Raw genomic sequence first — 25,813 nt, forward strand, 5'->3', positions numbered from 1 at the left:
TTAATGGTATATCTTCGGGGTCGTAATTCCCTAGTGACGCTACTAGGGGGTTTGGATGCTGGGTGTTGGTAGCTTGGATATTAGAAAGTCGTTCGAGGAATGTATATATAACAACCGAGGAGTCGCGAGAGCGCTTGTGAGAGCGCGAGCCCTCTGGCGGCGAGCGTGGGAGGCAACGCCACAAGTGTAAGTATTTACGAGGTTGCAATTGGAAAGCGAATTCAGACAAAATAATAATTACAATTATGAAAATCTTGCTCGATCCAAGTTTAATTTATGCTCGTATACAAAGACTAGGAACACCAAAATTACAATAAAATGTCAGGAAATAAAATAATTTTTAGGGATGTGCTAATAATTCTTGGATTTAGTTAAGTCTTCCATTTCTTTTAAAATGTATATTTGAAAGGCATTTTTTTTATTTTTGAAGTTTCGTTCATTCGAATCCAGCTTCTGCATTATCTAGCCTAATTGGTGGTCGGTTTTCTTACAGTCTTTTCAGAATGATTATTAGCCTGATCGTTTGTCAGTTAGTTATTTTGTCTGTCAGATAGTTAGCTTGTCAGTTAGTTAGTGAGTTTGCTGTTTCTAAGTTAGTTAGTTTGCTGTTAGTTAGATAGTTTGTTAGATAGTTAGTTAGTTAGTCAGTTATTTAGTTAGTTATTTAGTTAGGCCCTTTCTCTCGAATCTTCATAATTCTGATTCACTATTTTTAATTTCAGTAACCATAAACTTTCCAGCATATTTCAATGCATTTATATTAAAAACATTTTCCAATTACAACACCAATATTTTCCTCATATTATTCATAACGTACACAAAACATAACTTTAATTACGTGTTTATGTTTAATATTTCTGAGAGAAATATAAATTTCGAAGTGTAAGTAGCATTCTACTATATTTCATATTGGTATTACTATTCTTAATCAACCCAGGATTAAATTAATCAACCTCTGATTAAATTTAAATTAAATGAGTCGAAACATTTAACAAACAATTGTAAACCTATCTCCGGATTTGCTGCATTTATTAAATTGTATTCAACAAATATAAGAAGCATTATTTTCATACTTTGAAATCAGTTTACAAAGTATGAATTTTTCATAAAAAAAATAAACTAAAAATAAATTCTTTCTATCCTCCTCCAATAAATAGAGAATCAATTGAAATCTTATTCATTGCATACTTAAATCACGCTATTAACATACATCATAAACGATTTAATTTATAATTCTTAAATCTTCAATTAAAATAGTATTGAAATGATGTATTTGGAAGTATTGTGACGTATTCATTATTTCTAGTTTCATATGATGGAAGTTTGTCACACATCCCGGTAGCGTGCGCCTGCGAGTATGCGCAGAGGGGTGTGCGCGAGTGAGAACGCGCGCATGCGTGTTGCGTCGCTTTCCACCGAGATTGTTCTGTAGTCGTCGTGCGTTGTTGCGTGCACCAACATGTATCACTTCTGTATTGTTCATTATTATTAAACCGTTAACAGTCCAGTCTTTTTAATATATTTAACTGCACGAGATCGCATATCTTTCGCGTCTCGTGCGTCTGTGGACGACTCATATAGCTCTGCAGGTTTGTGCAGCATACACAAATAACTGACATGTATATATTTTTAGCCCCAGTAACGAAAGTTTAAAGGGTGAAACTACTCTCCGAAGTTTCACCCCTCCGATGCTATGTTTAAAACCGTTCGAGATACGAGCAAATTCTCGAAATAAATGTTGCACGACTTTTGACCGGAAATAACGCGATACACACACCAGTGAAACAATTTATTCCTTTAAAATTAGAAATTGATAATACACGACGTAAAAGTAATTTTATGATTTTCTTATCAATTTTTCGCCCATGTTTTAAACTGTTTCGAGAGAATGCGAAATTTCAATTGTTTTGCACTTTTTCTGTACAGTTTTACTCGTGCACTTAACATTGCATAGGTGCATTTTATAAGGCTTTTGTACACGTTTCACAGCATTCACATTTACACCCTCGTAGTTCGTACTTGAAGTTTTATGACGTTTTCGCTTGCATTTCCGGAACTGCTTCATTTTCGAATACAATTCTTTTCCTTGTACACACTTGGACTTTTCACTATTTAACGGCGCTTTTTAATATTATAAATCGATCGAATTCTTCATTCTCACGGTCAGATGATGGTTATAACATGGTGGATATGATAAATTATATTTTTTACAAATTGTAGGATTCTCGAATGCGCATTTTCCACACACATGCTTTTCACACTCGAAGCAGAATGTAATTAATTTCATTGTCCCTACAATATTTTATTCGACAAGCTTTTAGTCTATTTTCTTTGTCATTTCTTCAGGAATTTGATATAAATATCTCTTTTGTCCTTTATGTGAAATAAATCATACTAATATCAGCAAAGATTATCTCATAAATAGACTGCGGATGTTTATGCATTTAGGGGAAATTTGAATTCTCAAAAAGCTACAGAACGCATTTAATATTCAAAAATATAAGCGATACTTAAAGTAAGATACGAATTATTATATTTAGGGGTTGAGACAGAACTCTATAAAGCTTTGATTTCATTAATTCTATTAATAAAAATTTGAATTTACATAAAGATCCAAAATCTACTCATGAATGTAAATTTAATACAAACCTTGTGGGTTTCACGACTACCAGGCTTGAATCCCTCAGATTTCTTTTATGGGGATAGTTAAAAACAACAATTTATTCATTGTCCATAAATAATGTAGAAGAATTACGAGAGTGAATCATCGATAATTTACTGTAATAACCAAGATTTGTATTAAACTTGCATCTATGAAATAATTTTTGCAGTTGTGAAATACAATAATAATTTTGTGTTGATAACCTTAAAACATTCTTCTAAATCAATTCCTTTCTTTACATTTAATTTTGGTAATAGAAATCCATGTTTCGCTGAAAATATTAACTTTGAGATCTATGTATATGTATTGATTTAATCCTCTCTATGAGTACCATAACTCTTAAACATTCTTCTAAATCAATTCCTTTATTTACATTTAATTTTGGTAATAGAAATCCATGTTCCGCTGAAAATATTAACTTTAAGATCTATGTATATTGATTTAATCCTCTCGATGAGTACCATAACTCTTTCAATGCTTAAACCTTTATTTTAATATGCTGTATATTAAGGAATAATCAGAATTGATGATAAAATGCTATCAACGGGTGTAAATGGACTTGTGTATTTGTCAAATTTCTAGACGTTTGGTTTCTTTTGTATTACAAAGCTATTCGAGAGGGTAGTTGTCTTTAAAGTCTTGAATTCTTCTTTCAAAATACTGTATATTAACGAATGATCAGAATTAATGATAAAGTGGTATCAACGGTTGTAAATGGATATTTTCTGTGTATTGTGTATTTGTCAAATTTCTAGACGCTTGGTTTCTATTGTATTACAGAGTTAATCGAGAGGGTAGTTATCTCTAAAGTCTTGAACCTTTCTTAATCCTTTGCACTCCGAATAATATTCCAATTTTGTTACCAGCGGCTCCCAATGCTTTTAAGAGTTTTATTTGAAATTTGCCTGTTAAAATAAGTGTTTTATTTACACTGTTGTTGTTTTTTTTTGTAATTTTCAAGTGTATGATATCTGTTTGGTTTGGACTTGACAAAATGTCGATTGGGACTTGACGAAGGAGCTTCTGAGATAAAAATTGATGTCGAATTACAGTCGACATAGGAGTGCAAAGGGTTAATATGCTGTATATTAACGAATAATCAAAATTAATGATAAAGCGCTATCAACTGTTGTAAATGGACTGTGTATTTGTTAAATTTCTAGACGTTTGGGGTTTCTTTTGTATTGCAGACCTGGTCAAGAGGGTAGCTATCTTTAAAGCCTTGAATCCTTCTTTCAACATACTTTATATTAAGGGGGGAACCTCATGTAAATGGCCCGTTTTTCAAGAATTTTTTTTGAAAAATCCAATGCACAGATTCATTTAAAATTTGGAGTATCATTTATTAACGTTATAATGTAAAGAAAAATATTTTTTATAAATTTTAATTGTTAATAACAATGGTGCAATGGTGGCTTGAAAATGGCATCCTGTAACTTCGCAGTGCAGCGTACAATGCAGAAAAATGATCTGAAACAAAAAAATCAAAATAGAATAGTTAGTTTATGCAAAAACGCTCAGCATGACATTCTTCTTTTGTTAAAATTTTCAAAATTCCAAAAATGGCGAAGGTTTGATAAAATAACCGGATTTTTGATTATGAACAATCGTTAATAACAAGGTTTTAAGTAAAAAATAAAAAAATCGGAGCTCGTCATGCTGAGGCCAATTATTTATAGAATATATATGCCAAGTTTCATAAAGATCGAGTAATTAGTTTTTGAGCAACATTGCACGGCGTGCGAAATTTTGCGTTTCGAGAAAAACGCGTTTAAAGTTTGAGTAGCAGAGAAATCGTGGAAAAATCGTAATTCATTTTAACTTACCGCGGTTTTTTGTTAATCCGCGATTCCAGGGCCATACAACGGATCTTCCTCCTCCTAAAAAAATTGTATTTCAGCCGTTTTTTCTTCTTTTCGAGAAGCACGAGCCTCTTTTGCGCAATGAAGATCGCGACGCTCCTGCTGTTTAATACGGCGTTTGTCCTCATTTTCGGCGAATCTTTTGCTCTGCCGTCCAATTATTATGGCAAGCTGTTGCATTGTTTGAAGGACGAGCGAAAATCCTTCGTTAAATATGTCGACAGCAAAAAAAGCAGCCATCTCAACAATTTCAAAGCCACAATTGAGATGTGTTAGGAGCTAAACGCCAATAGGAGTGCAAAGGGTTAATATGCTGTATATTAACGAATGATCAAAGTTAATGATAATTATTCCTGAGGAAATTTCCTACCAATTTAAGCAAAAAAAAGAAAATGCTCAAAAATTTCATTTTACATGAGGGTCCCCCCTTAACGAATGACCAGAATTAATGATAAAACGCTATCAACGGGTGTAGATGGACTGTGTATTTGTCAAATTTAAAGATGTTTGGTTTCTTTTGTATTTGCTGACCTAGTCAAGAGGGTAGTTGTCTTTAAAGCCTTGAATCCTTCTTTCAACATACTTTATATTAAGGGGGGAACCTCATGTAAATGGCCTGTTTTTCAAGAATTTTTTTTGAAACATCCAATGCACAGATTCATTTAAAATTTGGTGTATCATTTATTAACGTTATAATGTAAAGAAAAATATTTTTTATAAATTTTAATTGTTAATAACAATGGTGTAATGGTGGCTTGAAAATGGCATCCTGTAAATTCGCCGTGCAGTGTACAATGCAGAAAAATGATCTGAAACAAAAAAATCAAAATAGAATAGTTAGTTTATGCAAAAACGCTCAGCATGACATTCTTCTTTTGTTAAAATTTTCAAAATTCCAAAAATGGCGAAGGTTTGATAAAATAACCGGATTTTTGATTATGAACAATCGTTAATAACAAGGTTTTAAGTAAAAAATAAAAAAATCGGAGCTCGTCATGCTGAGGCCAATTATTTATAGAATATATATGCCAAGTTTCATAAAGATCGAGTAATTAGTTTTTGAGCAACATTGCACGGCTTGCGAAATGTTGCGTTTCGAGAAAAACGCGTTTAAAGTTTGAGTAGCAGAGAAATCGTGGAAAAATCGTAATTCATTTTAATTTACCGCGGTTTTTTGTTAATCCGCGATTCCAGGGCCATACAACGGATCTTCCTCCTCCTAAAAAAATTATGATTCATCCGTTTCTTCTTCTTTTCGAGAAGCACGAGCCTCTTTTGCGCAATGAAGATCGCGACGCTCCTGCTGTTTAATACGGCGTTTGTCCTCATTTTCGGCGAATCTTTTGCTCTGCCGTCCAATTATTATGGCAAGCTGTTGCATTGTTTGAAGGACGAGCGAAAATCCTTCGTTAAATATGTCGACAGCAAAAAAAGCAGCCATCTCAACAATTTCAAAGCCACAATTGAGATGTGTTAGGAGCTAAACGCCAATAGGAGTGCAAAGGGTTAATATGCTGTATATTAACGAATGATCAAAGTTAATGATAATTATTCCTGAGGAAATTTCCTACCAATTTAAGCAAAAAAAAGAAAATGCTCAAAAATTTCATTTTACATGAGGTTCCCCCCTTAACGAATGACCAGAATTAATGATAAAACGCTATCAACGGGTGTAGATGGACTGTGTATTTGTCAAATTTAAAGATGTTTGGTTTCTTTTGTATTTGCAGACCTGGTGAAGAGGGTAGTTTTACTGGGTGGCTCGGCCTTGTCACCCTGGGCCGTCCAACGAGATCCGTTGATGGTGAAGCGTCGCGTCGCTGAGCAGACCGGATGTCCTGGCGACGCCGATGCAGATGATATCGCACCGTGCCTTCGTTTGAGGAGTCTGGAACAACTTCTCGCGGTGGAGTTGGATATACCCAGATTCACTTCTGGGTTTGCACCCTTCATGGATGGGGCGGTCATGCCTCAGCCGGTCAATCAGGTATCAAAACTCTCTCGATCCTTCTCTTCTTTCACATAAACATACTAGCAACAAACAAACAAATAATAAACCAAATACCAGTACGTAAGATATTCATAGCGAACTGTACAAGTGCATTTCTATAAATTTTAAGAAATTTAAATGATGCATTTCTAATAGAAATTGATAAATTATTATAGATAATCATTTTGCATGTTCAAGATCGAGATTATTCACATTATATATATATTATACTTATGTTTATATGTACGATAACATGATGATTCATTTGGAAGGAATTATATAATTTCTTTCGAGTTTGCATTTCAAACAAAACAGTTCACTTAGGATTAAAATTAAAAAAAATACCTAACTAAATTATTGTGTTTGGAGTTTTGTTAACCGCGTCTTTTATCATTTTTTGTTCCTTATAACGCGTAGAATCATGCTGTGAATGAATTTTTGATTCTTGATGGAATTACAAAATTCGTTCATTTTAACCTTCGAAGGGTTGACTTGGTCCATTTTGATCCAAATTTGAATTGCATTATTCCAAATTCCAGTACAAGATCTTTACTCGAATTATTTATAAATTCTTGGTCCATTTTGATCCAAATTTGAATTGTATTATTCCGTATTCTTTAATCGAATTATTTATAAATTCTTCATTTATCGTTATCGTTAATTTTAAAATGTAAGAAGTGTATATGAGTTTGGACTGCGTTTGGAAGCGTTATGGTTGGCGTCGAAAACCACTCTGCATCAAACTCTGATCGAAAGTAGTCACTTAAATAGTTATAGTAATATTAAATAATATTACTTATATTCAACTTAAAAGTGTGTAAATATTTTAATCTGAACACACACACCAGTTAACACAAAAAGATCCCTTATCTATCACGAGACAGAAGTAAACAGTTTTGCACGGGTCAAAAGGGACCCGAGACGAGGGTTAAACGTGTCGTCGTCTCATTTCCTACGATCCTTCGAGATCAAACGTGGAAAAACTTCCCCAGTACCGATAAAATATTTTCGGGTACGTTGTTATCGATTACCGCGACGCGTGGCCATGTGAGCGCGGGAATGGTTGGAAGTTTCGATTTTGTCGGCTGGTAAGCGATGAGTTTGCTAATTGACCCGACAACCGAGTGACAGACGTCGAACAGTAGGATCCCGATGGCTGTGCCTCGAAGCCGGTATTAAGTTCCGGAGCTATGGCCCCGGTAGTTGCCGTTAATCACACTTCGCTCGTCGATGCGTCTTTTTCTGAAAACCGATCGGGAGTATCGGCGAGCAGAATTGCTTGTCGGGGAACTTTTAATTAAAAGCCATTAAGTATACGGTACAATTGCAATTACTGCAAGTTTCGCGATCGAACCCCCTCGCTCCCGGAATCGATAGTTGCTCCCAACTTCTTCTCGCGTTTACTTAATTGCGCGACGAACGGTAGGCATCGATTCCGTCGCCTTTTACCCCCGACCCCTCGTTTAAATTGCGACCTTTTGTTCTGTTCCGGCGAAGAATTTTCAGCCCACTGCCGCCTCTTCGGGACTGATGCCCCTCATGCCTGGCCCGGGCACCGAGTTCGCCGGATTTGGAGATCGCGATCTGCTGCTTGGTTTGACGTCTGAGGAAGCCTGGGTCACTCTCACCGACGACGATGTACAGGTAACGTGTTAAACCAACTATCATTCACCTTGTTAACTCCTTAGTTGGTTTATAGTTATAGAGCAAATCAACTCTAGTCGATTTACAAACACAACAATTTATTTGAAACAATACCAAATATTTACTATTTTGATCTAGTAACAGTCCAAGTTTAACCCTTTGCACTCCTATGTGGAGCGTGACTCGACATCAGTTTTTATCTCAGTGTACTTATGTACGTATGTATACTTTTTGCTGGTCATAACGCGTACGTTCCTCGAGAAAGGGATACTATACTCAGAAACTTTGCCATTTCTTACCCATCTAATGAAACTATCACTTCGTTCACTCAGAAGGAATTTATGAAATATTGTCAGGGATTCTTAAGGAAAGAGAGCAAATTCAAAGTCCAAGTTCTTAACACTTTGACTGCCACGTGACCCATATATGGGTCACAGAACTTTTAACAGTAGAACTAAAACAATGAATTCTCAAGTTGAAATGTTAAAGAAAATCAATTCTAATAGGTTTCGTAAACTTTAATGAGGTTAGAAAAGTAACTATTACACCAAACACGATCGTTTAGATAGAAAGCCTTGTTTTATTTTCGTGCATCTCGAAGGAACACACAAGGATTGTGCATAAAACAGAAAATTACCTGGACGAAGAGGAGAAACTAATTTTGTTCATCAAACGTGCGAAAAAAGACCACAAAACACAATAATAGCGTAAATAAAACAGATATTTAATTGAATTTGTTTGTTCCCCTATTCGTTTAAATTGCCCTTTCTTTTGGTTAACGTAAATTTCAAATGAGATGCTTAAAAACTTCGGGAGCTGCTTGGAACAAAATTGAGATATAATTGGGAGTGCAAAGGGTTAAGAAGTACAGTTCTATTCGCGTCCAGTGCGAGAGCAAATTCAAGGTCCAAGTTCTTAATATCCAAGTAATTCGAGAATCTAACCAATTAACGAGTCAAACGAACTATCATTCACCTTGTTAACTCCGTAGTTGGTTTATAGTTATAGAGCAAATCAACTCTAGTCGATTTACAAACACAACCATTTATTTGAAACAATAACAATGCCAAATATTTACTATTTTGATCACTTGTACGGTGATCTAGTAACAGTCCTCAAATTTTAATGAGGTTAGAAAAGTAACTATTGCACCAAACTTTTAAGTTGTGCAGTTTACAATTGCCTAAAATCAGAGTTATGGTCTCGTAAACAATTTTAGGATTTTAGACTGGCAGTCAACGTGTTAATATCCAAGTGATTCGAGAATCTAACCAATTCTAACGAATGCTCGAATACTTCGAGAAAAGAGTGTTGCGTCGCGAAACATGTCGCGAAACATCCATTTATAACGGCAATTCAGCGTTTATATCGACGCTACAAGCCATTAGCTAAGTGGTTTTAGTGTCAATGTAAACTAAATCACATAATAACCGCCATAAAGGACCTGCTCCAGCGACCTCGAGACCTGGTCCACCCTCGCGAACACGAAATGCAAGAAGTACCAGCGCACCAATCCTGAACGAAAAGGGTTCTGATTAGATGCGGCTGGCTTCTTACATTAGGATATAAGGCGAGAGATTTAGCATACAAAACTACAAAACGTCGAAACATCACACACCGCCGTACGAGCGAGAGAGGGTCCACGTCCAACAGAAATACAGTCCACTACAACATACCAACGCCTTGCATATTAACAGACGTGCAAGAAGAGCTCTCGACGTGCAACACATTGCAAGAGCTCTCAACAAAGAGCTAATCCTATCGAGAATGCAAGCAATTCTGATTTTTGTCCAAAGTCCGGTCCTAGAGGAAGCCTCCGATTCTCCCTCTTAGCGCCTTCTTGGAGGCGTCCGATGTTCGGATTGGGCCCTGTCCTGTCCAATCCGAATTTGGACAATTTTTGGGTGGTGCAACGCCCACAGCCTGATTCGTTTCATCCTGCGTATCAAGGTTTGCAGGAGGTTGCACGATCCCTGGGTTAATTTATTACCCATTCTTGTTCTTACGGTCGTAGTGACTGTCCTGATCCTGGTGGTCAACGCGTGAGGGTTTGCGTTACATCAATTGCCGTCGAGGGTGGTCTAACCGGGGACTGTTTCCAGAGAAATCTGAAACCAGCATCCGGCCAGACCTGGTCCTTTAGAAATTACATGTGGTCCGTGAAAAATTGCGACTTCCTCAAACACAGCACTGTTCATTGTAGCCGTCTACAAATGAAACATTGCTACAATGAAATTGTTAAGGATTCTTAAGGAACCTTCACATCGCGGGGTTTATGATACGGACTTGACTTCTCCGCTATTTTTGAGAATCAGGCCTTCGAGATATTTTACTTGGCAAATTACGTTACGGTCATTAAGGAAACTCCAAACTCCACACGGGACTTGGAATCCTTGGAGCTCTTCCTTGCCTCAATAGAGATTGACTCGTTGCCATTTCTTACACATCTAATGAAACTACCTTTTTTCCACACTCAAGGAATTGTTGGATGACCAACCTTCTTATCAATGTATATTCTGGCTCATCGCCCTTGCTCATTTTGTCAACAAGGGTAGAGTTCACCTAGGTTCGTCATACCATGCTCCTTTTTCTTTTCTTTAGTTTTAGTAAGATTTAGAAAGTATGCAAGAAGCAGCATTACATTCTTGACTGTCTGACTAAAAGTTTTTACATAGAACTGACAATTTTGTGACCATTGCAAAAAGCTAACGCCATTTGATTTTTTTTTATGAAAATACTAGGAAGATAAAGTTCAACTAACGTTCGAAACATGTAACATTGTATTTGTTTAGAAATATTGAAGATTACAGAAAGAAACGTAAGAAAAGTGTTTCCAGTTTTATTTGTACACATTTGTTAATCAGTTTAAGAATGTACGGACGATATAATCGTGACCTGTTACGGATGATATAATGACCGTGCTCTGAAGTACGCAATTATTGTGATAGATATATGTTCGTCGAAGTAACGTACGACACAAGTGTCATCCATATTTTCATTAATTAGGTGAGCAAGTAAGAATTGTGTCATCCTACGGTACATCGATCATTTAGTCGATGTTAAGGATCTTGTTGAAATCGAAGTTGACCTTATTAAGGGTCACCAAGAAACACTATTTTTTATGTACTTACAAAACTGAATCCTTGTTTTTAATATAATTATTGATAAAAGTGCTTCAAAATTTAAAAATAGAAAATTTGTACAGTCTGTTTTCGTTTAAAATCAAAAGTTCCAGGTTTCTCGAAGAAATTCGAAACCAGCAAAATGGTAGCTTTAACCCTTCTCTCCTGAATGTTACATGGACTACATTATATTTGAATTCCAACAAAATCCTTGACATGGAGCGCGAGAAGTGATCGATTTGAAGCGAAATGACCCAATCTTAACTAGGATCTTAACTAGAAAATTTGTACAGTCTGGTTTCGTTTAAAATTAAAAGTTCCAGGTTTCTTGAAGAAATTCGAAACCAGCAAAATGGTAGCTTTAACCCTTCTCCCCTGAACGTTACATGGACTACATTATATTTGAATTCCAACAAAATCCTTGACATGGAGCGCGAGAAGTGATCGATTTGAAGCGAAATGACCCAATCTTAACTAGGATCTTAACTAGAAAATTTGTACAGTCTGGTTTCGTTTTAAATTAAAAGTTCCAGGTTTCTTGAAGAAATTCGAAACCAGCAAAATGGTAGCTTTAACCCTTCTCCCCTGAACGTTACATGGACTACATTATATTTGAATTCCAACAAAATCCTTGACATGGAGCGCAAGAAGTGATCGATTAGAAGCGAAATGACCCAATCTTAACTAGGATCTTAACTAGAAAATTTGTACAGTCTGGTTTCGTTTAAAATTAAAAGTTCCAGGTTTCTCGAAGAAATTCGAAACCAGCAAAATGGTAGCTTTAACCCTTCTCCTCTGAATGTTACATGGACTACATTATATTTGAATTCCAACAAAATCCTTGACATGGAGCGCAAGAAGTGATCGATTAGAAGCGAAATGACCCAATCTTAACTAGGATCTTAACTAGAAAATTTGTACAGTCTGGTTTCGTTTAAAATTAAAAGTTCCAGGTTTCTTGAAGAAATTCGAAACCAGCAAAATGGTAGCTTTAACCCTTCTCCCCTGAACGTTACATGGACTACATTATATTTGAATTCCAACAAAATCCTTGACATGGAGCGCAAGAAGTGATCGATTAGAAGCGAAATGACCCAATCTTAACTAGGATCTTAACTAGAAAATTTGTACAGTCTGGTTTCGTTTTAAATTAAAAGTTCCAGGTTTCTTGAAGAAATTCGAAACCAGCAAAATGGTAGCTTTAACCCTTCTCCCCTGAACGTTACATGGACTACATTATATTTGAATTCCAACAAAATCCTTGACATGGAGCGCAAGAAGTGATCGATTAGAAGCGAAATGACCCAATCTTAACTAGGATCTTAACTAGAAAATTTGTACAGTCTGGTTTCGTTTTAAATTAAAAGTTCCAGATTTCTCGAAGAAATTCGAAACCAGCAAAATGGTAGCTTTAACCCTTCTCTCCTGAATGTTACATGGACTACATTATATTTGAATTCCAACAAAATCCTTGACATGGAGCGCAAGAAGTGATCGATTTGAAGCGAAATGACCCAATCTTAACTAGGATCTTAACTAGAAAATTTGTACAGTCTGGTTTCGTTTTAAATTAAAAGTTCCAGGTTTCTTGAAGAAATTCGAAACCAGCAAAATGGTAGCTTTAACCCTTCTCCCCTGAACGTTACATGGACTACATTATATTTGAATTCCAACAAAATCCTTGACATGGAGCGCAAGAAGTGATCGATTAGAAGCGAAATGACCCAATCTTAACTAGGATCTTAACTAGAAAATTTGTACAGTCTGGTTTCGTTTAAAATTAAAAGTTCCAGGTTTCTTGAAGAAATTCGAAACCAGCAAAATGGTAGCTTTAACCCTTCTCCTCTGAATGTTACATGGACTACATTATATTTGAATTCCAACAAAATCCTTGACATGGAGCGCAAGAAGTGATCGATTTGAAGCGAAATGACCCAATCTTAACTAGGATCTTAACTAGAAAATTTGTACAGTCTGTTTTCGTTTAAAATTAAAAGTTCCAGGTTTCTTGAAGAAATTCGAAACCAGCAAAATGGTAGCTTTAACCCTTCTCTCCTGAATGTTACATGGACTACATTATATTTGAATTCCAACAAAATCCTTGACATGGAGCGCAAGAAGTGATCGATTAGAAGCGAAATGACCCAATCTTAACTAGGATCTTAACTAGAAAATTTGTACAGTCTGGTTTCGTTTAAAATTAAAAGTTCCAGGTTTCTTGAAGAAATTCGAAACCAGCAAAATGGTAGCTTTAACCCTTCTCCCCTGAACGTTACATGGACTACATTATATTTGAATTCCAACAAAATCCTTGACATGGAGCGCAAGAAGTGATCGATTAGAAGCGAAATGACCCAATCTTAACTAGGATCTTAACTAGAAAATTTGTACAGTCTGGTTTCGTTTTAAATTAAAAGTTCCAGGTTTCTTGAAGAAATTCGAAACCAGCAAAATGGTAGCTTTAACCCTTCTCCCCTGAACGTTACATGGACTACATTATATTTGAATTCCAACAAAATCCTTGACATGGAGCGCAAGAAGTGATCGATTAGAAGCGAAATGACCCAATCTTAACTAGGATCTTAACTAGAAAATTTGTACAGTCTGGTTTCGTTTAAAATTAAAAGTTCCAGGTTTCTTGAAGAAATTCGAAACCAGCAAAATGGTAGCTTTAACCCTTCTCCTCTGAATGTTACATGGACTACATTATATTTGAATTCCAACAAAATCCTTGACATGGAGCGCGAGAAGTGATCGATTTGAAGCGAAATGACCCAATCTTAACTAGGATCTTAACTAGAAAATTTGTACAGTCTGTTTTCGTTTAAAATTAAAAGTTCCAGGTTTCTTGAAGAAATTCGAAACCAGCAAAATGGTAGCTTTAACCCTTCTCTCCTGAATGTTACATGGACTACATTATATTTGAATTCCAACAAAATCCTTGACATGGAGCGCAAGAAGTGATCGATTAGAAGCGAAATGACCCAATCTTAACTAGGATCTTAACTAGAAAATTTGTACAGTCTGGTTTCGTTTAAAATTAAAAGTTCCATGTTTCTCGAAGAAATTCGAAACCAGCAAAATGGTAGCTTTAACCCTTCTCCCCTGAATGTTACATGGACTACATTATATTTGAATTCCAACAAAATCCTTGACATGGAGCGCGAGAAGTGATCGATTTGAAGCGAAATGACCCAATCTTAACTAGGATCTTAACTAGAAAATTTGTACAGTCTGGTTTCGTTTAAAATTAAAAGTTCCAGGTTTCTTGAAGAAATTCGAAACCAGCAAAATGGTAGCTTTAACCCTTCTCCCCTGAACGTTACATGGACTACATTATATTTGAATTCCAACAAAATCCTTGACATGGAGCGCAAGAAGTGATCGATTTGAAGCAAAATGACCCAATCTTAACTAGGATCTTAACTAGAAAATTTGTACAGTCTGGTTTCGTTTTAAATTAAAAGTTCCAGATTTCTCGAAGAAATTCGAAACCAGCAAAATGGTAGCTTTAACCCTTCTCTCCTGAATGTTACATGGACTACATTATATTTGAATTCCAACAAAATCCTTGACATGGAGCGCAAGAAGTGATCGATTTGAAGCGAAATGACCCAATCTTAACTAGGATCTTAACTAGAAAATTTGTACAGTCTGGTTTCGTTTAAAATTAAAAGTTCCAGGTTTCTCGAAGAAATTCGAAACCAGCAAAATGGTAGCTTTAACCCTTCTCCTCTGAATGTTACATGGACTACATTATATTTGAATTCCAACAAAATCCTTGACATGGAGCGCAAGAAGTGATCGATTAGAAGCGAAATGACCCAATCTTAACTAGGATCTTAACTAGAAAATTTGTACAGTCTGGTTTCGTTTAAAATTAAAAGTTCCAGGTTTCTTGAAGAAATTCGAAACCAGCAAAATGGTAGCTTTAACCCTTCTCCCCTGAACGTTACATGGACTACATTATATTTGAATTCCAACAAAATCCTTGACATGGAGCGCAAGAAGTGATCGATTAGAAGCGAAATGACCCAATCTTAACTAGGATCTTAACTAGAAAATTTGTACAGTCTGGTTTCGTTTAAAATTAAAAGTTCCAGGTTTCTTGAAGAAATTCGAAACCAGCAAAATGGTAGCTTTAACCCTTCTCCCCTGAACGTTACATGGACTACATTATATTTGAATTCCAACAAAATCCTTGACATGGAGCGCAAGAAGTGATCGATTTGAAGCGAAATGACCCAATCTTAACTAGGTCGAACGAGTATCATTCAGTTAACGGGAAGCACTGTTCTCTCTCCGTATCTTCGAATTTCTTGTAACTTGTTCAGTTTAATGGAGTTTCCTTGGGTCTCGGTTCGAACTTTCCGATGCGCTTAAGGAACCAGTCTGCTATTTTAGGAGCAAAATTAAGAGTTTTTTTCGCATCAGGTGCAAGAACGAGCTCCGTACTTTCTCAACAATATTTAATTCTTGCTCCAAGAAAATTGTGCAACTTTCAATCGGTTATTTTCGAACGAAGAATTCCTCGTCAGTTAACAATGACAATTTGTTACATTATTCTTAGATAACACGATTTTTATATATTATAACGTAAAAATTATGTTTTTTTTTTTTTTTATTTAAGCAATTGAATATCTTTAATAAATTTATTTATAAGAATTTTAAATTGATTTATATTTAATAATTTGATATTTTTATTATATAAAAAATTATAAAAAAAAAGTGTTATTCCTATTTCAATGTTATGGTCAATCACATTTTTTTTTTACATTGCGATTTTTAATAATGGAAATTACATCTATATTAAATATTTCTCGAATTTTGAGATTTTTTTCATATCGTCATTTCAAATTAATGGAAATCAATTTTTTTCCAAAATTAAATTAATATGGTGGAGAGAATGTTACTTTTGCAGTCACTTGTTTGCTATTAAATATTAAATTGAGATGTTAAATCATTCTGTAAGCGTCTTATTAGCCTTACAAAGCACAGTGACCTTTTTTTCTATTTTTTTTACATGGAAATATCGTTTCGAGTGAATCGACGAAACGAAATTTGTTACATAAAAGTTAAAAATTGTAAAAATTGTTACTTCGAATGCATTGAAATAGATATTGTTGAATAATTTTCGACTACGTAACAAGTTAATTTAGCGTCAACGGATTAATCGAGTGCGATCAGAGATTGAGTTACGTAAACTATATATTTCACCTGGCGTTTGAACGAGGTTAAATTGGCCACCCTACCATTTATATAACAGGTATTACGCTCGACCAATTGAGAGTTTAGAGCACATCAGTTCCACGAATTTATTTTTAATTATTCTAGCTACCATTCTTTCGAGCAAATATGCAAGACTATGCAAATTAATACAGTAATTTGTTCAAAATTTTTATATTTACTCGCGTGGATCTTTTATTGTTTCTAAACTGTTCGTTTATGTATAGAGAATTTTCTAAAAATTCTTCCACTGGGGAAAAAACATTTCCACAAGGTTAGGGCAATTTATTCTATTTTATATTCTATTTTACACGTTGACTGCCAGACCAAACCTCTCAAATTGTCCACAAAAACGAAACTCTGTTTTTAAACAATTGGAAACTAGCATACTAACTAGCATACTATAATTTGTCATAAAACTTATTTTCACAGTCACGTTAAAATTCAAGAGTCATATTTAGATTTAGTTTCTTTAATATTTAATCTCGAGAATTAATTTTTTTAGCTTCTTAATGAGAAACCTTAGTGACCCATATGTGGGTCACGTGGCAGTCAATGTGTTAAAATTCTTTAATTCGTCGCGATGCAAAATAAACAGTAAAACTCAAGTTATGGTGTTAGAAAATGTCTGAAAATTTGCATAGAAGTTGGTAAAAAGTGTATTAGAATAACGAAAAAATTTGTTTACCGAATGTTCCTTTCGTGAGAAATTATTACACTTTTCGATCACACCGTGTATGCAATGAAAAGAAAAAGAAATCTAGTCAGGAAAAATAATTGGAACTCGTATTTAAAAAGTCACATTTCACATTTCACATCTCCATATACATATACACTTACATACGTATCTAATTTCAGTAATAACCAAATGTATGCACACATATCTACGCGTAGTACATATATAGAGCTGGAGGAATAACAGATAAACGATAAATATTCAAACGAAACGCGATATATTTCTCAATAAAATATTTTTCCACGAGTTTAATATTTTATGTTGAGCATCCACTGTGAAACATGCGTTTTCGGAATCGAATTTCATTGGGAATTGCGATTAATGGCCAACATAACAGCTACAAAACTAATATTCTACGTAGTTTTTACGAAGATTGGATCTATAGTAACCTGCCAATATTATGCAATTTTTAGATTTGTGCAATAAATTTGTTTAAATTTTTAATCGATATAGAAAACCGAATGTATCAATTTTACAACGTGGTTACCACAGCACACTTGTTGTAGCATAAATTACAGAAATATATCTGCTGATTGCACAAAGTGTTTCGTATTCGTTGGCAACGCGTTAAGTTTGCCATTATTCAGTTTCATAAGTTGATTATAATTAACACTTTACCGACCGCTAGCCTATTAATCGACTGTTTTACCGGCCAACGCTTACCGACCGATAGCCTATTAATCAACTGTTTTATCGGTCGACGTTTACCGACCGATAGCCGATTAATCAACCGCTACCAGTCGGTAAAGTGTTAAGTTGATGTAAGCACAATGGTACGTTTAATTGCATAAAATGTATTACATTTGCTTGGTTCGATTTGTGTGAATGGATAGATGTAATAATAATGTGTAAATAAATATCTCGCTTATATCTCTCATCAGAATTGAATTTTGTCTTTGTCTTAACAGATATACATATATACAGATATATATGTTACCGTGAAAGACCGAAATTGGAGAATGTCAACTTTCACCGGTGAATGTCAACAGATACCAAATACGTCGGTGAAAGATCGAATATTTCATTACATTGTTGTACATTCGGACCCTCTCCGGTGTGTGTCGACAATCACAGATATGCTCTGGTGGGGGTCCAAAACAGAAGAGTCAAAAAACAAGCGACTGGCTCTCTCCTGCCAAATCCTTTGTTCTGCTCGGAGTCAATCAGCTTTGTCAGTCTTATGCAAGCTTTGATAACGCGAGCAACGTTTTCTTAATTTTTTTCCGATACCCTAATTTATACTAAATGGATACTGCAGTAAATCGTGATCTTTTTCTAACCCAGACCTAACCCAGACCTAACCCAGACTTAATTCAGACTTATTCCAGACCTAACCCAGACCTAACCCAGACCTAACCCAGACCTAACCCAGACTTAATTCAGACTTATTCCAGACCTAACCCAGACCTAACCCAGACCTAACCCAGACCTAACCCAGACTTAATTCAGACTTAATCCAGAACTAACCCAGACCTAACCCAGACCTAACCCAGACCTAACCCATACTTAATTCAGACTTATTCCAGACCTAACCCAGACCTAACCCAGACCTAACCCAGACCTAACCCAGACCTAACCCAGACCTAACCCAGACCTAACCCAGACTTATTCCAGACCTAACCCAGACCTAACCCAAACCTAAACCAGACCTAACCCCCGTTATCAGTGAATTGGTCTGGGTTAGGTCTGGAATAAGTCTGAATTAAGTCTGGGTTAGGTCTGGGTTAGGTCTGAATTAAGTCTGGGTTAGGTCTGGGTTAGGTCTGGGTTAGGTCTGGGTTAGGTCTGGATTAGATCTGGATTAGGTCTGGGTTAGGTCTGGGTTAAGCCTGGATTAGATCTGAGTTAGGTCTGGGTTAGGTTTGGATTAGATCTGAGTTAGGTCTGGGTTAGGTCTGGATTAGATCTGGATTAGATCTGAGTTAGGTCTGGGTTAGGTCTGGATTAGATCTGGATTAGATCTGGGTTAGGTCTGGATTAGATCTGGATTAGATCTGGGTTAGGTCTGGATTAGATCTGGGTTAGGTCTGGGTTAGGTCTGGGCTAGGTCTCATTTACACTGTTGTTGTATTTTGTAATTTCCAAGTGTATGATATCTGTTTGGTTTGGACTTGAAAGAATGTCGAGTGAGACTTGACGAAGGTGCTCCTGAGATCAAAATTGATGTCGAATCACACTCGACATAGGAGTGCAAAGGGTTAAGATAATTTGGATTATTAACTAACCCAGACCTAACCCAGACCTAAACCAGACCTAACCCAGACCTAACCCAGACCTAACCCCCGTGATCAGCGATGAATTGGTCTGGGTTAGGTCTGGAATAAGTCTGAATTAAGTCTGGGTTAGGTCTGGGTAAGGTCTGGGTTAGATCCTTTCAGAAAGAGAGGCGAAAAAGTTACGTCACCCTTGTGACGTTTTATAGCGACTGAATTACGGAGAAGAAAATATAAATCTCCAACATGTTCAACACTCTCCATTAGTGCATGGTGAATGTCAACATTTGTCGGTGTAAGTCAGAAATAAGGGTGTTTAGCAAATATTTCGGACATACACTAAGCGACTATGTGAATGTTGACATTCACCGGTGAAAGTCGACATTCTCCAGATTTCGGTGTTTCACTGTAACATATATACATACAGTTGAATTTTGTCTTTGCTTAACAGATACACATATATAGATATATCTGTTAAGACAAAGACAAAATGCAACTCTGATGAGAGATATAAGCGAGATCTTTATTTATACTATAATACACTTATAATATTATAATACAATTTATAATATAATACACGTTATGCAATTAAACGTACCATTCTGCTTACTTCAACTAAACAATAATCGACCTATGAAACTGAATAATCGCAAACTTAACGCTTTGCCAACGAATACAAAACACTTTAATTTTTTGTGCAATCAACAGTTACATTTTTGTAATTTATGCTATAACAAGTGTGCTATGGTCGATGAACCTTTCTTTCTTTCTAGAAATTCCTCCATGTTGTTTCGCTCGTTTTCACTGGAAATTAAATCCGTACATTTTAATCGAAAGTTGTAAAATTGATACATTCGAACGGAGCGGCGTTCTTCAAATTAGCTTGAATTATTTTTAATCGAGGCAACGAATTTAACGAGTCGCGAACAGTCTGCACGCAGCCGGCGCGCCGATAATTGACACGAAGCCAATAAATTACTAATTACCAGGCGCAGTGCTGCAAAACGTGTCCACTTGATCGTGCCGGACATTATCGACAATCCGATGGTCACGGTAGCTGGACGCCTTGTAAAGCGTATTTCCGCAGCTCCTTGACAATTTGATAATGATCGGAGGTTTCGTGGTATCGTCTAAATTGTTCATTTACATGCGTAGCGTAATTATCGGTCGAAACGAGGTTCGTTCCGTTTAGAAATTCCCGCTAATTACTGGCAAGATCTTCAATTATTATTAATTTTTAAATTTTAATTTAATAAATAAAATTTCATACAATTTAATAAAATTTTAATTCAATTATTAATTTCCAAATCTCGAGGTGTGTCAGTCAGGTAAAGATATTGGAACATAAAATGCTATTTTATCAAACTGAAATTTTTTAATTTTTTTATCGAATACGGTATTTAATAGTAATTTTGCTGTACTTGATCGTAAACTAATATTTCAATTAATTTTCGTTGGCCAATTGAAAATTAATCAAAATAAGAATTTCGTACCTGATTTTTCATTATTATTTAGTAATTTTTTTTATCAAATGCAGTATTTAATAGTAATTTTACTTTACCTGATCGTAAACTAATATTTCAATTAATTTTCGTTGGCCAATTGAAAATTAATCAAAATAAGAATTTTCACGCCCTAGCAAAGAATTACTTTGTTATATTTTGGAAATTAACTCCATGTGACTGTGATGCAGTAATTATTCATAAAATGAACATCGCTCGTTGGCACGTTCATCTTTAAAAATTTATAAACTATATAATATTGAATCAACTTTATTGCAATTATTTATTTCAATTTAGGCAGAATTTAATGTATCTGATGAATACACATTCATCGTATATTATATTATTCAATAATTTAACGTGGTTCGTGGCATATTTTTAAGAATATTTTTCTAAAGTTAATAAGCTGTGGTCTTTAAGGGGTAACACCACTGTAGAAAGCTAAAATAAAGCCTTTTCTTCGCGATTCTTTTTTAAATGGATGGAAAAGTAAGAGGATAATAATATTCAAGAATATTATTAAGCATGTCGTTCTTAGAGTTCCTTCCTGTATCCGTTTCTTTGCGTAAAGGATTCTACAGGCATTCATACATTTTTAACCCCTTGAGACATGGCAGTATTATACTATTCCATTGAATTTTCGAAAATAGACTTCAAATTTGCGGGATTTTATCATTGAAGTCAATAATTTGTATTCGCCACAAATCTTTCATGTATCAAGGATTTAATAACAAAGTACTTCAAGATTGTATCTTCTTTATAGTATATCAGTATAATTACATATAACTCCTGAATTATTACAGAAACACGAGAAAATATATTTATTATGTGAGAAATAGTCGATTTACGAAAATGAATTGACACCTTAATTGATCATTTTTCTTCGTTCTATTTATATTACTACCTTTTACTCGCGTTAAGGAGTAACACCATTGTAGAAACCTAAAATAAAGCGTTTTTTCGCGATTTTTTTTTAAATGGATGGAAAAGTAAGAGGATAATAATGTTCAAGAATATTATTAAGCATGTCGTTAAGTGTTCAAAAAAAAATATTTATTCAAAAATAGTGCAAAATGACGTCACTGGAGCCATTCTCGCGAGGCGTGTTGAATTTGAGGCGCTCTGCGTCACGCAGTGTAACTGACGCAAATTTGTATTTGGAAAAAAATAAAAAATTTTCTCTTAATCTACATGAGTATAGCTAGAGAAGTACGTAGGGGATTTTTAAAATATTCATTTTTGTGTGATTGGCAAGCATTTGAAGTAAAAAGTCCAATTCTGTACAAAATATGGGGCATTCATTTGTCAATAAATAATGTTAAAATCAACTTATCGGAAATCCCCTACGTACTTCTCTTCGGAATGTTAGTTTAAAGATATGGCCAAAATTTGGAGCGAATAGAATGAAAATTGTTGAAGTAACACTGCATGCCGTTTTAAGAAATCGTGTTTCGAGGGAAACGTCTTTAATGTTTTGACATGTGTTATGGACGTAAAAGAATGAAAAATTTGATTGTTTAAAAATTTTTACCATTAATCTGCTATCCCAGGATCATAAAACTGACCTTCTCTGCTTAAATATTCTTCCTCGCTTTGTTTCCTCGTCGATTTTATGCCGCATCGCGCCTCTTTTGCCGCATTTGTCAAAGATTGCTCCGCGTACTTGATCTGCTTAGCAGCGGCTTCAAGACAAAAATTGTACGCTTGAAGGCCAATATCTATCTCCAAAACTTTCATAATCCGCAGAATGTTAGTCAGACCGTCGTTGAAAGTGCGTACAGCAATATCAGTCGCTATATTCAATACTTTTTTGCCACTTGAGTAGGTCTTAGGAGGATTTGTGTTTGCTATTGTTTGTTTTTAAAATTTTTTATATTTTTAATATTTAACTCATTATTTAATGAAACATGTATATATATACTATTAATTTATGATAGGTAAGAACGAAGTACATAATGTATTACTTGGATTACTTATACACATACGCAAGCACTCGTTTCGGAGCAGTTCGACGCACATCGGAAATCGCTCGGAATTTCAAAGAAAAAAATTTTGTACAAGCACAAAACTTTTTCCCCCTTATTATAGAAGGTTCAAAGCATCTTTTAATATTTATCTTTAATAATTCTACAGTGGTGTAACCCCTTAAGACTCACGAAATTACTTAATAGCCTCAAATCTCCATAACTTCTACAATAGTGAACGTATCTCAATGAAATTTAGTATGGAAGTAGAGCTTATGGATACCTACAAAAAAGTACTAAACAAAATTTCCGTAGGATGTCAAACAAATTTATTAAAAATGAAACACAAATTTTTAAGAAAAATCGACAAGTGGGTGCCTTTCGGCGAAATTGAAAAGTTTCAAATCATTCTGGAAAAATTATTTTCGGTTGACGGGGTCAATTCCAATCAGTTTTGGTGAATAGACATATCCTCGAAATTCTCCGCACTTTCGAGAAAAAAATTCAGGAAGGTGAACAAATTTTTCGACAAAATTAAAACATTTCAAATCGTTCTGGGAAAATTATTTTCGGTCGAGGGGGTCAATTACAATCATTTTTGGTTGATACACATACCCCCAAAATCCTACCCACTTACGAGAAAAAAATTCATTACTGAAAGTATAATGTCTGATCATGAATGTGTGATTCCCCTGAAATTTCATGTGTTTCAAATCGTTCTGAAAAAATTATTTTCGGTTGCATGGGTCAATTACAATCATTTTTGGTGGATACACATACCCCCAAAATCCTACCCACTTTCGAGAAAAAAATGCATTATTGAAGATATAATGTCTGATCATGAATGTGTGATTCCCCTGAAATTTCAAGTGTTTTAAATCATTCTGAAAAAATTATTTTCGGTTGCATGGGTCAATTACAATCATTTTTGGTGGATACACATACCCCTGAAATCCTACCCACTTTCGAGAAAAAAATTAAACTAATTAAAAAAAAATCGAGTTTTTGATAATTCTACAGTGGTGTAACCCTTTAAATGCTTTCCACAAAGGATTGTGTTTCCCCCAATTTAGAAGGGACAGAAACGCTCAGCTTACGAATCACGTCTGAGGGTTCACTTAAAGAATCATTACTGTATTCATTATTTATGCTTTTGACGTTTGATTCGCATGACCTACAAACGATCTATTTATAATTACTATTTTACAATTTCTCGTGCTGGAACGGGTACAGTTGAAAGTTTGCGTTTAATAAAATCTACCTAATCTCGCTTCCGACATCAATTGTGAAGGAACTACGAGCGTTACTTCGGCCTCGTCACATCATCGGAATATAAGTTTTAATCGCAACGAATGGATCGATGAAAACACGTGTATCTCTTTCAGTGACTCGAAAGCAACTGTCGTTAAACTTTCTTGTCGACAATCGACAAGTGCCAAGCTCCATTTATTAACATACTCTAGAACCTCAACGTGACTATAAAGTTTGCACAGAATCCAAAATATTTTTCAAAAATAGATGTTCAAAATAATATATTTGCCAACGTATTTCGATCTTATAAAAAGTCGACGAGGTAGTTAATTTTCTAAACAACTCAAAGTTTTTCAGTTCAAGTTTCGTGTCGATATCTTTCATGGTTTGACAATTATAAAGAAAAGTTACCAAAATGTTCGATTATAGTTTTGTGCAACGCGTTTAATATTGAATTTACCGACACTTCATGTATACTCATTGTTACCATGATTGGTCAAATGATCAATCTTTCTTTTTTTTTTCTTTTACTAGGCAATGTATTTCTAATTTTTACATTATATGTATGTATAGGAAGTTGTGTTTTGATGTTTATTCGTAAAATATCTTCCTCTTTTATGTTGCATATCTTCTCTTAAAGCATGCATTCTAAAAATCTGTTTGTTTACTTTTCATTGTTTACGTTGAGAGGGCAATGAACTTTCACTACGAGCTTGGCGAGGTCATTGACCGCACGCACTCTTAGTAAATAGTAAACACTACGTTACTTGGTCTTCTTTGTCACGATTCACGTCTGAGAGAGAGAGAGAGTTAGATAGATAGATAGATAGATAGATAGATAGATAGATAGATAGATAGAGAGAGAATGATTCCTTCATTCAAACTACAATATTTAATTTTAAAAGGGATGCCCTGTTGCTTCTAATACATGTGTAAAATTTAGCTATTTTTAATACGCATTGTTAGACTGTTCTAAGACAGTAGAAACTAAAGATTCTCTCCTTTCATCTTTGCTACATATTTCCTATTTAATATGTATTTGATTTCCTATTTCCAGAATTTAATAAGTCAAATTTTGTCCCTGTTTCTACAAAACAAGACAGCCACCTTACTTTTCTCAAAAAACAAGCAATAAGAATAGAAGTGAACATTGAACTGTCCATTACACATACAGTATAGGAAAAGTCACGAAGTTAAATGGCTCAAAAATAACATTGTATGTTATAAATTTTAAACGAAATTTTAAAAACGATCGTTCGATCGGCCTTGGCAGGTTTATCGTTAATGGACGTTGTATTGTGTTCCCCTCCGACAGGCAATGCCATTCGATATGATCGAATTTCGAACTTTTTACCATGTCGGCGGCGGTATCAAGAACGAAAGGTAAAGAAAGGATAACCATAACATTACTGTAAGGATGGTCGAAAACGGGATAGGGCAGAAAGCGTATACAAAAATGCGAAGAGCTACTGAGGACGGTTATCTTTTATTTCAACTGCCCCTTACCGCGGGCCTAGCTCGACTGACTCCTCTTTCCTCAATTTGGAAAAACGGGACCCACCGCTTGGGTGGGCCATGTGCAATCCGACTGAGCGCTTTCACTAACCTTGGCGACTACGGGTCTCGCTCAGGCTAAGCGCC

General features: G+C 35.1%; 1 protein-coding gene across 1 annotated transcript in view; it reads left to right on the forward strand.

The window, feature by feature from the left end:
• LOC122403464 (neuroligin-1-like) overlaps positions 1–25,813 on the forward strand; it is a 145,332-nt gene that overhangs the window by 102,959 nt on the left and 16,560 nt on the right. Inside the window, exons 4-5 of the mRNA XM_043406991.1 lie at positions 6,255–6,511; positions 8,012–8,158. Coding sequence (XP_043262926.1) covers positions 6,255–6,511; positions 8,012–8,158 — 404 coding nt within the window. The remainder of the gene's footprint in view (positions 1–6,254; positions 6,512–8,011; positions 8,159–25,813) is intronic.

The sequence above is a fragment of the Colletes gigas genome, unplaced genomic scaffold (genome assembly GCF_013123115.1).
Source record: "Colletes gigas isolate AHSC1104 unplaced genomic scaffold, ASM1312311v1 Colletes_gigas_Sc00054, whole genome shotgun sequence".
NCBI classification, from domain to species: Eukaryota; Metazoa; Arthropoda; class Insecta; order Hymenoptera; family Colletidae; genus Colletes; species Colletes gigas.